This window comes from Notechis scutatus, chromosome 5 (assembly GCF_049901735.1).
Source record: "Notechis scutatus isolate UNSWTSFEM ecotype Mainland chromosome 5, rNotScu1.2, whole genome shotgun sequence".
NCBI lineage: Eukaryota > Metazoa > Chordata > Lepidosauria > Squamata > Elapidae > Notechis > Notechis scutatus.
In genome coordinates, this window is record NC_142013.1 from 31,166,112 (window position 1) to 31,178,719 (window position 12,608).

The 12,608-nt window shown below is 34.7% G+C and overlaps 1 protein-coding gene across 5 annotated transcripts in view; it reads left to right on the plus strand.

Moving 5' to 3' along the window:
- ST3GAL6 (ST3 beta-galactoside alpha-2,3-sialyltransferase 6) overlaps nucleotides 1–6,567 on the plus strand; it is a 37,239-nt gene extending 30,672 nt beyond the window's left edge. For 4 of the 5 annotated variants that reach the window (XM_026681749.2, XM_087966470.1, XM_026681748.2 and 1 more), the window contains exon 10: nucleotides 1,740–6,567. In XM_026681749.2, coding sequence (XP_026537534.1) covers nucleotides 1,740–1,823 — 84 coding nt within the window. In that variant the 3' untranslated portion in view covers nucleotides 1,824–6,567. The remainder of the gene's footprint in view (nucleotides 1–1,739) is intronic. The other variant, XM_087966471.1, reaches the window with a different exon arrangement.
- Nucleotides 6,568–12,608: the final 6,041 nt, after the last annotated feature.

The following is a 12,608-nucleotide window of genomic DNA, read 5'->3' on the forward strand; positions in this document are numbered from 1 at the left end:
TACATAATTGCACATTTCAAGTTTAATTTTCTTCATTTCCCTTATATCTTGCAAGTCCAATCTTATATCAACAAATAATTCCTCCATTATATCTTCTCCTTTTTTCCTTTTCTCTTTCCTCTTCCTTGATAGATGTATTCAATCCCAAAGTCCAGTATATTATTTCAGCCAGTGTCTTTTAAGTTTATTTTCAACAATCAATGCCCTTAAGTCTTTGCTCCAGGTCTTCTAATTGGCCCTTTCCCAACTGTTTCCCACAGTCACCGGATGGTTCTATGACAATATTTTCAAATATCTTCCCCTTTGTAATATTCTAATATCGCTTTCCAGGGTTTTTATTTTATTATAATGGAGTTTCTTTTACTTCCTTTTAAGTTCCAAAGTCCAATTTCTTAGAAAGACCAAGCACTTTTTAAAGAGTCACTAAAAATTTTCCTGTACCATCAGGTAGCGCTCTTGAGTCTTTTCCACAATCCACTCCTTCCTTAACTTTAACTTTATTTGTTAAATATAGTATTTTTATTAAGTTAGCTAATTTCAGTCATTAGCTATTATTTCTTTTCTTTTCAACACGCTCAATTCCAGCATTTAGTTATGCCCTTTAAGTGCCAATAATCCAATATTTGTCCAGTTTAATTTCTAAACCTTTGTTGTGTTCAAATATTTTCTTTTAAATTTTCTCCTCCAAGTTAATCCAAAACAATAATTCAAGCCAATTTTATAAAATCCAATTTCCTTCTCACTTTCTTTGGTCTCCGCTTCCACACACTTTTCTCCAAAATAGTCCTTTATTTTTTAATACCGGGATGCCTCAAAATGTTTTGCCTGGTTCACACTCCACTTGCTGCTTCTCCACTCCAGCACAGCCTTTGTTCCCGGACTATTTTTCGTCTTCGTGGTGGCCATTTTAGGACCACCACTAACACTGGGTTCACTTAATGACTGCCATATTCATGTAATGCTACAGATCCTGTCAGCCAAAAACATCATATGACAGGGACTAGAAGAGGAGCTTTTCCTTCAGCAGCCCCTACTCTGTGGAACATCCTCTCTTCATAGATTAAAATGTCCCCAAGCCTGTTTGTTGTTGTTAGTTGCAAAGCTGTGTCCGACTCATTGCGACCTCATGGACAACATTCCTCCAGGCCTTCCTGTCCTCTACCATCTCCCAGAGTCCATTTAAGCTCATCCTGACTGCTTCAGTGATTCCATCCAGCCACCTCATTCTCTGTTATCCCCTTCTTCTTTTGCCCTCAATCTTTCCAGGCATTAGGCTCTTCTCCAGTGAGTCCTTCCTTCTTATTAGGTGGCCAAAGTATTTCAGTTTCATTTTCAGGATCTGGCCATCTAAAGAGCAGCCAGGCCTTTAAACAGCAACCAAACCTGTTAGCCTTCCGTAAAGCTTTAAAGACCTGACTGTGCTCCTAAGCCTGGGGCGCTACACGTATCGGCCCTGCCTCCCGGCTATATTTTTAACAGGCCTGATGTCTTACTTTGTATGTATTCACATTAGACGCTTTAACATTTTTTAGTGTTTTAATTGCTTTAATTGTTTTTGTTGTTTTAAAATGCATTTTGATTATAGTTGCACATTTCTGACTTGTGAGCTGTCCAGAATAATTTGCTGAGATGGGTGCTACGGAAATAAAATAAATAAATAGTGACTGCTGCTGCAAAAAAAAAAAAGTTGCAAATTTTTTATATTTTTGAGTTTTATATTCTTTTATTGTTCTTTACAGAATGAATACCATGATATTGATGCAGAGCAAAGACTTTTGAAGAACCTTATAGATCAGCAAATTGTGATCAATCTCACAGAATAACCAAATTAAGAAACAATTATTTTTTAATAAAACTGAATGGGGAAATTATTTTTTTAATAAAGTATTTATAGAAATTTGCCATTTTTAAAAAATATAAATGTATCTCACATATCTTCTAAGAATGTCTCTGCCTTACTATTAGTGTTTTCCCAGAAAGTATCTATCACAGTCATTTACACAAACATGTTAATTTAATAATGGAAAAATGTTGGCTGTATTAGATTAACAAAAAACTATTATTTCCTCTTAGTTTTATGTTTACCATTTCCCACATGATGGCACATTGTATCTACATCTTGCAATGTAGATAAGTAGAGGTCAAGATAAAATGTTATTAAGGCAAGAATATATAATGTCCCTTCTGTTGAGTTTCAATCTTGAGTAAAAAAAAGTGAAGTGCTAAAAAAATTAATACACTTGCTCTCCATAATGGGGTGTTGGAAATGCATATCATTAGTTTCTAAATCTTGTTTAAAATGAGACTGCAAACTATGACTTTTACAGTAAAATGATGTGTGTCTCGATTAAAGCGACACAGTGATAACTACTGGACAATGCTAAATACAGTATTAAAAATGGCTTATGAGTAAGGTAATTTTCATTTTAAATAATGGAACAGTGTAAAACAGTCACTCTGCTCTGAATTTCCTGTATATAGAAATTATAAAATTGTCTTGAATTAATTAATATATATTCAAGATGTTGCAATAGATGCTTAAATCAGAGGCATCTGCAGGCAGAATTTTTAGAAAGTTGTAATGGTCACCATGATTATATGATCAAAGTTCCACTAGCCTTTTTTTGTTTAATATGCAGTGCAATTGTGTGAATGCAAACTATTTTATCCCTCCTCCCACTCTTCCCCCAATGGATATCCCCACTTAAAATATGACATACTATAGAAGGTTACTCTTGGGTCTTGTTCAGAATGCTGTTAAAACTGTTTATTCCAAATATTACATTTTTTTTACTTTTATTATATTTTCTGCTCTCAACTTTTATCTTTATTGAATTGAATTTAATTCTTTTACACAGTATACATACAATGAAATTCACATAACACCCAGAAACCAGACTCAACATGCACACACACATGACAATCCCCAAACACCTCCCCACCCACCAAATTTCCCTGCCTCCTAAAAACACACAAGCATCCACACAACACACCAAGTAATACTGTCCAACAGCTCACTGATGGTGGTCCTTAAGTTCATTGTTAAGTGCAATTATAGCTCTGGGATAAAAACTATTCAGAAAATGTGTGGTCCGAATTTCAATTGTTCTGTATCTTCTGCCAGAAGGCAACAGTTCATAAAGATAGTAAGCACAATGGGAAGAGTCTCTGAGAAAGTTGTGCAACTTCCTCAAACAGCGAGATGTGAAGATGTCATCCAGGGCTGGTAGTTGGCACCCAATGATATTCTGGGCAGTTTAAATGATTCTCTGTAGAGCTTTTTTGTCTGCTAAAGAGCTGCCCCCATACCATACAAGAATGGAATATGTCAGGACACTCTCTATGGTGCTGTAGTAGTAGGACAGAAGTAGATACTGAGATAGATTTATCTTCCTGAGCCTTCATTAAAAGCATGTTAGCATTCATAGTCCATGAGAGGTCCTCCAAGTTATAAGTGGCTAGAAATTTAAAACTACTAACCCTCTCCACCTCCTCCCCATTTATGTACAATGGTAAATGTACATCTCTCTTCCTCCTGAAGTCAATTATAAGTTCTTTAGTTTTTTTGGTGTTAAGTGCAAGATTATTTTCTTTACACCTTAGTGTCAGCCCTTCTAATTCCTTTGTATAAGCAGACTCATTGTTCTTATTAATGAGCCCCACCACTGTCATGTCATCCACAAATTTAATAATTGTGTTGGTGTTTACAATGGGGTGCAGTCATATATGTACAAAGAATAAAAGAAGGGGCTTAGCACACAACCCTGGGGAGCTCCTGTGCTTACTATCAGAGTAGAAGAATGGTGAAATCCCTTCCTTACTGACTTATCTGTCAGAAAATCCTTTGTCCACAAACAAATCTTCTGATTTATACCCAAACTGGACATTTTTTCCCTGTTGTTCCAAATGATTCAGTACAGTATGGACAACAATCTTTAAGGTCAGAGTTGCATTGTTGTCAAATGCAGAGTCAGTAAAAGTAGAATCCCTACAGCAGTCTAGACATCTGCATTTTCCAGAAACAATCTTTGTTTAAAGGAATAGCTTAGCTAAGGGGTAACAAATTCTTACTTCACTTGTTCACCTTGTAGTGACAAATATTCTGTTTTTATAATATTTACAGCTATTTGACATTCTTTGGTTTACTAATGCAAATAGTTCAAAATCTCTTCAAATAAAAGACGACAGTATTCTAGTAGGTCTTCCTAAATCATTGAGTTTGTTTGGATGTTATTTTACCCTCTCTTCTCTAAATTAATGTTTAGCTCTTTAGAAAACATATAATTTCTTAACTTGTTAATTTTGCTTAATATAGTGCTGCATATTACTGAAATTTCTGAAGAGTTTGAGGTAAATAGTGGGATATGTTCCAAAAGTGTTTGGAACCAAAGGTGCTACAGTTCATATAAATATCAGTAAGCAATTCCAGACATTATTTATAGCCCTAAATACTGGAAAACACTTAGTTGACACACACATAGCAATTTATATTTTACAGGCCAATTCCTTTATTTCTATTAAAAATAAATAATTTATCATCATTAAATGATTTGAATATCTTTGGTCCCATAATATAGTGTAGACTCGAGCCATATTAGAAGGCTCTTGGTTTCTTCTCCAAAATCCTTGATCCTTTCCAACTACTTTCCTATCTGTTGTCCCAATCAAAAGGAAAAATCTTACTTTTAGCAGCACCAAATTGGAGCTAATAGCTGTTCCTCTTCTTTTCAAGGCTTTCAAATAGCTTCTTTGTGGCGTATTTGAAAAGTCCTTTGTGTGGGAAACATTTTTGAAATAGAGTTGCTGCTGAGGAGGTATTCAAATCCCTTTTAGAAAATTAGTAATCTGGCTTATTTTGAAATATTGATAGCCGTGGAAGCTTTTTTTGAAGCATCTCTGCCATGTAAGAACAGGCATGTATGAATGAATACGTGAGATATGTTAATTTGGGAAGAACAGGAGGGGAAAACATAATGGAGGGATGCATATTCACATTGCATTTCATTTTGCTGGCTGTTGATGAATAAGATTTCCATCATGTTAGTCCAGGAACAGTTGCTACCATTAGAGATGCTTAAATAGACTGTGACTTTCCAAAAGTTTCTTGTGCACCTGGCCTGCAATGTTGAGGCCTATTTGTATTTTTATTCTGCCTTGTAAATTCCACACGTAGAGCACTGCAGTCTCAGGATTGATGCAAAATAAAGCTAACGTTAAGAAAAGGACATTTCAGAAAGACATGCTGCATTTCCCACTTCTACATAACCCTTCACGGGGTTATTTCTGCCCACATTCAGATATGGCCCTTGAAAGAGTCCTCTCTTTTCTAGTGCCCCTTGGATTCAGCTACATTCCATATTTTGTATGTTATGTGATCAGCTGTATTGCTGTACTCTTGTTTATCATCTCACAGTGTTACACAAAGGTTAACTTGTTATTTAGATATTTTCAGATTAAAGATTCTGACCTTGTCCATTTAAAATTGAACTAAAGATATACTGTAGGTCTCAGTTTTTTTGAAAGTAGCTTCACTTTTTCTTTATGATTTAATAGAATATACATGAGGCTGGGAATAAATTGTGGAACATTTACACTCTTGAACTTTTCACTGGACTCAAACTTTTTGTGTGTGTGTGTGCTAACATTGAATTTTGATTATCTTCTGAAATGTGATGATTTAATTTTGAAATTAAAATTAGTATTATTACTTCTGTTGCATTAAGTATTTGCTGTTTGTATTCCCCAAAGATTTCTTAAGTTTCTTAACAGTTGAGCAACAAATTCTACTTCTGAACATTTATGCTGTTAAGTAGCTGTTCAAATTTGTTTTGTTTTTATATCGAAAGGCAAATTTAAAAACCCGTTGTAATTATTTGTGTAAAATAGTAGATTAATATGAAAGAGAATTATTTTTGTTATAATAAATATATTAAAATAAACGTGTGTGTTTATTGCTTTTCTGAAATATTGTGCAGATCAGTATAAATGTATTTACACTGTTAATGATATGATCATAGGTTACCAATGATGGGCATCCCACACATAAATATAGATTTCACACTATGCCAGTACTATACTATCCCACAATAGTACTCCCCAATACAGGATTATGTCTACTATAATATCTCAATGATATTCACACTCTATATCCCATAATATAATATTCCTTGGGTAATTATGAAGAAACACCCCCACTGTTTACAGTTTTATAGCAGAGTGGGTTTTGATAATAAAACAGTTTTGTTTGGAATGATAATTAAAATCTGCATTATAGGATTTTGTAAAAATCAACAGCTTATTTAAAAGGCTTTTAAAAATGTCTAATAGGACATAGCAATAAATTATATGCTATTTTAATTAAAATAAAATAATTTCATGCTATTTAAAAACAGCATTAATAAGGACTTTTTCCCCGTCTTGGTAATAAACATCTATTTTTCTTTTCATAACTGATTAGGAGTTGTATGCCTGATGAGATATATTCTTCTCAGTTCATTTCATGAATAGTAATCATTATGCTACAACAAAATATTCTTTTATTTCAATAAAGTTACTTTGTGTACTTTCTGTTTCTGCCTACCTTTTTAATGAATTATTTGTCCAAAGCAGCTGGCAATATTTGCTTTCTCCAGAAGATTGATTTCTGTTCACTGAATAATAAAAGCTATTACAAAAAGCTTTTTCCTATGCCCTCATGGTGATCTTGGCATTTTCAGGCCAGATCTATGCTACATGTAAAAATAATACTATATATTATTAATGTAATATTAATGTAATAATTATAAATATGGAAAAATATGTTGGTCTAAAAGTCTCCCACCACTGAGAAAAGTTGTGTGCTCAAAATTAAATAATGTAAGACTGGTCTTAATAGCTTCAAGATTTTCCCTAATTGATACGCGGCTGTTAAGGGTCTTTTTAACTGGTAAATTTTAGGGAGTAAAATGTATAATATATGTGAATGAATATTATGAAAATAATATGTGTTGTGACTTTTTAGATCAAGGGGGTCTTAGTTTCCATTGTATCCATACATTGCAAAATACGATACAGACATTTTCAGTTGTTTTGCAATCTTTCTACTATGTGGACCTTTAATTTTAGATTATAGATTGTAGAACAGTTTCAGAACCTGTGTGGCATCTCATAAATCTCCATCACAATTATTAAGATAGTTAACTAAATCTGTCCATTTGCTTAGTAACAGAATGATTCTCTGAAACTTTATTATATATATATGTTTTGTATGAATTATCTGTCCAAAATAATTGGACAATAATTGAATAATGGGGAATTTTCTAGGCTGCTTTGTACTGTTAAAGGCAGATTAGGGAGAATGATTGTTAATGTTTTCAGCAATGGTATTCAACATGCAGTAATTTTAACGAAGTTCATTGTTTAACACAGAAAGGATGGAAAAACACCCAGAAAAGAACATTGCAAAATTGTTTATATCATGCCTGGGAAGAATATTTTACAGAGCTATATACAGATCCTGACTATGTAACTAAGGAGAGCCAAATTAGTTTGGACCAAATTCCTTACTGGCCCCCGGTTACACCAGGAGAGATATCCTGGTCGATTAGAACCCTCAAGGCTAATAAGGCACCAGGTGCTGATAATGTCCTGCCAGAAATAATAAAAAAGAATGCCAGTTGGTGGGCTCCACTCTTAGCATCTCTGCTTACATTTAAAGATAAAACGGGCCGTATGCCAAGAGATTGGGGATTAGCAATTATACCAATCTATAAAAAAAGGTAATAGAAATGACCCAGGTAACTATAGACCTATTAGCCTTCTGAATGTTATTAGTAAATTGCATGCCAAACACCTAAACTATAAACTTCAGGATTGGTTAATTTCCGGGGGGATAATTAAAGATGAGCAAGCTGGTTTTAGAGAAGGAAGATCATATGTTGGTACCTCACCATCTGGTTCAAAAATACACGAATAAAAAAAATCCTCTCTTTTCGTGGCCTTTCTTGATTTTAAGCAGGCCTTCGATTCAATATCTAGGAACACTCTGGGAGAAATTAAAACGCACTACCATCGATAAACGCCTCCTTTTCCTCATACAAAAATTGTATGATAATCCCACCTTGAAAGTGAGGTGTAATCCTCAAGGGACTTTAACTGGCCCAGTAAGGGTACAAAAAGGAGTACGGCAGGGTTGCATCCTATCCCTCTCCCTTTTTAACTTTTACATTAACCCTCTGATCAACCTCTTACAGAACCCTGATTTTCATCCTCCAAACGTAGCACAATGTAAAATCCCAATTCTCCTGTATGCCGATGCTGCTGCTATAATCTCACAAACTCCAATAGGACTGAAGAGACCAATTATGGCAACACTTGAATTTTGTAAACAGAATAAGCTGGTCCTTAACTTTGATAAATCAAAACTTTTAGTTTTTGCTAAAAGACCTAGACAATACTGGAAAATAGAAGGGTATAGTCTAGAACAGGTCAGGACATTCAGATATCTTGGGGTAGTTTTCCACTCACAAGGGACATTGAAGGCACAACTGGATCACACAGCGCAAGCAGCCTTTAGGTCCTCAAATGCAATTAAACACTTTTTTTTACACCGGTGGAGGGCAATTAGTACCTGCGGCCTTAAAACTTTTTGAGGCCAAAACATGGGCACAAATTCTATATGAGGCACAAACAGGGATCCTTGCAAAAAAAAAAAAAAGACTTGCTAGAACCTATACAAACCAAATTCCTGCAAGCCATCTTAGCTGCGCCCAAAGGAACTCCAAATGCCCAGGTAAGAATTGAGACAGGCATACCTCAAATTCAGGTAAAAGCCTGGGAGATGATGGTCATTCATTGGCTAAAAATGCATTTCTTCCCAGAGGGACTGACCCCTTTAGTACTGACTGATAACTACCCCTCCTCCTGGAAGTAGGCAATAGACCACAAGCTGGCTTCTATGGACTCTCACCAGTATTCCTAATATCCCTAGGTTTTGACCAAGCAAAGCAAGTTGTAATCAATAGAATGAAGTACATGGAGTTCCAAGAAGAATTAAATAGGTTAGCTTGCCACAGCAGGGACAGAATTAAACAGGGAGTGTGGGAATCAGCAAGATATCTGAATGGTCTGATCTTCCCAAAACAAAGAATAGCTTTCTTCAGAGCCAGATTTAATATTCTCCCTTCAGCACTTCTTCAGGGCAAATATAAGAAAACACCAATAGCAGAATGGGTATGTATATGTGGTAAAGGAGAAGTTGAAGATATCTCCCATGTTTTATTGTACTGTGAGTTATATAGAGTTTATAAGTCATTGTATATTCTCCCCTTACTAGAGAGATTGCCAGGGAGGGCAGACAATTTTTATGTAGATTTTTCTCCTCCAGGATTCAAACCCAGCTATTATGCATGCAGTGGCAAAATTCTGTGTTGCTGCAATGTCTACTAGAAAAAAAAATTGGTTACAGAATTATAGCTGTCAATTTGTGACAATTTTTGGAGATAGAACAAACTTTGGAAAATGATATTTACACATATACTTATTGGCTTTCCACTCATATAAACCAGGGAGTGCCCCTAACTGTTTGAGAACATGTATTTTCTTAACAGATGTTTTTATCCACTATTAATGCATTATAATGTGTCAGTATTTCTTATGTATATTGTAAATAGTGGTGTCTATTGCTGGTCTAAGACCGTAATAAAGTTATATTCATTCATTCAATTGTTTATGTAATGTTTTTCCAGGATGAAGAAGGTTCCACCTAATTTTTATTGCACATGGCCTTGAGTCCCTCTGTGAGAAAGATGGCAGTTTTTAAATATGATAAATAAATTCTGTGTTTATCTTTCATCTTAGCTAAAGAAATATCCTCGAGGACTACACCAGAAGATCCTGCTTAGCAACCTGCAGTTCTTGTACCTCAACAATTAGAACTAACAGCTATGCTGCCTCCAATATTAGAATATAGTCTAATAACGTATGTTATATGAGTTGTGATAACCTTATCATCCAAAGTGATCACTACTACTTCTGGTAATGAATTCTATAATTTAATTGCATATGAGATACGTAAATAATACCTGATCTGAAACTTCAGTATACAGTCTCATGGGTCCAATCTTATTCCTGAGAGAAAAATGCATCTTTCAAACAATGTCACTATCCCGTACATCATTTTATACATGTTTATGAGCATTATTATTTTGTTTATTGTGTGTGTGTGTGTGTGCCTTATGATGATGGCAGAGACAGGCTGCTGAATGGGCATTTTATGATTTTCTAGGTTTTCCAGCACATCTGGTTTGTTATTGATTTGTCAGAGTAGATGCAAGAACATTTAGCATCATTTCCTTATTGTTATTTACCAGTATTTTGCCCTGTTTGGGTGTTCTAAATTGAGCAGTACTTGCTGCTTCCTCCTTTCTCCCACTTGCTTTCCTTGCTATTTATTTAAGATATATTTTCTACATGCAGAAATTCCCTCCATGGGAAATTAACTATTTAAAATATTGTAAGGTTGTATGCATAGGGTAAATTGTTCTTTTTTTCTTTTTAGAACTTGCAATGCATTGGATGTGGCCAAGCAGAGTAGTTATGCTCAATTAATAAAGCCCTCATTTCCCTACATAATTTCTGTTTGTATGTAGTGTGAGCAATAAAAATGAGTTTGTAAACTAGTGCAGTCAATAATTGTAGAGGATAATTTGCAGGAGCACATGTAACACATTTCAGTAAACTTGATTTCTTGTGCATTTCTGGAATAATTGAAATAAAATACTGAAACATTGTAAAAAGTTATTTAATGAGACCTTTTGCAAACAGTACAAAAACTTAAATACAAAATTATTTCTTATTTTCATTTTTTATTTCTTTACCCTAGTAATCTGGCCTAAATATCTTTGACTTGCCCATTGTTCTCAAACAGTTTGTGCTGTAATGCATTAAGATTTAAATAAAGGAAATTCCACTCGTAATTTGTATACATCTATATTAGGGTAGTCTTTCCTAATATAGGGAATATTAAGATAATCTTTTGACTAAGCATAGTAGTTTCATTTAAGATATAGGAACAATAAGGATTAATCTAGTTGGAATGTTTAAAACAAATGTGATATGAAAAAGCATATGGATGTTAAATAACTCATAGATTACTTTTCCTATGTCAAGGAGAAATAATAAGCTATCAAAGGAACTAGAATGGCCAAGTCCATTAATTCCTCAACTCCAATACATCTAGAATTACTTTGTAATATAGATGCTTCTACTCAAACCACCTATCTGGATGAGGACTAAGGTGTGCAAATGAGTATTTCATCCATGCAAGGCTACCTCTAGCTAAATGGCTGCCATGAATAAAAGTTAATTTTGTTAGGCATGGCAGAAAGGGAGCCCCTTTTCCCTTTTCAAGCTTTTCCTAAATATATCCTTTATCTATAATTTTTCAAGTAACAAGCAATGATTAACTTGGTTAAATCCTGAGTGGATATTAGACATTCCTACTCTAACAGTTGTCTCCCCAGGAGTCCTTGCACTTCTTGAATATGTGCAATCAATGAAATCAGGGCAGCCCTGCAATGCAGCATCCAACATATCCTCTGTGGATCAAACAGGTGGCATTGCACGCAATGCTGTTGAAATTTGGATAGAGTTTTCACCACAAGATTTCTGTTAAGCAGAAGAAAGGATGAAGTTTATCCCTTGCAGTTCTTCCAGTTAAACAACCAATCCACATGGTAATTTCTTGATCAACATTATAATCCCAGTTACATGCAAATATTGTTCAGCAGAATTTCAGCACAATCTATTCAGGTACATCTATGTCCTTCAAATATCCTTCTAGACTCTGTGTTCACTGAAAATGGTAATCGGGAGTGTTTCTACTGGGACTTACTAATACTATGAAACGGTTACGGAAGTCCTTCTCATGTGCTATTCTTTGAAGACTGTTAAGTTGACAAGAATACCAAAAAGAAGCCTTTCATTAATAACTTCATGCTGCTCAGATGGGTTGCTATGCAGGATCCATCGTTGTAAGCTTAGGAATCTGAGGTATTCTCTTTACTTTTCATGTACATTTCTTAATGGACTGGTTTGGGCTTCAGCTGGTTTAGATTTTAAAATTGTCAGTGCTGGATGTTTATTATAACTGCTGTATATATATATTGCTCTTTTTTGCTGTTTTATTCCTGAATAGGGCTTTATTATGTCAGTGGTTCTTTGAAGACTTTTATCTTTAGTGACAGACTGGAAATGGTTGATGTATTATTATGGTTGCACAGTCAGACAGATTTTAAGACTTGATTTGGCATTATTATCCACCTATTAAGTACTTCTGAAGGACCTGGGATAGACAGATATTGTTTGATGGTGTTAAGGGTATCATTGTAGGAGGTAGGCCGTTCCAAGTAAATCTGCCTTTTGCAATTTACTGATGGTGATTTTGTCAATGGAGATGGTGTTCAATTGGTGCTCCAGATATTTTGGGATTGCACCCAAGGTACCTAATATCGATTGGTATTAGTTTTGCTTTCTTTTGCCACAGTCATTCTGCCTCTATTTACCTCTGCCTCTATTTCTTTTATTTTCTTCATTTCTTTCTCTTCTATTTTGCTGTGTATCTAATGTAC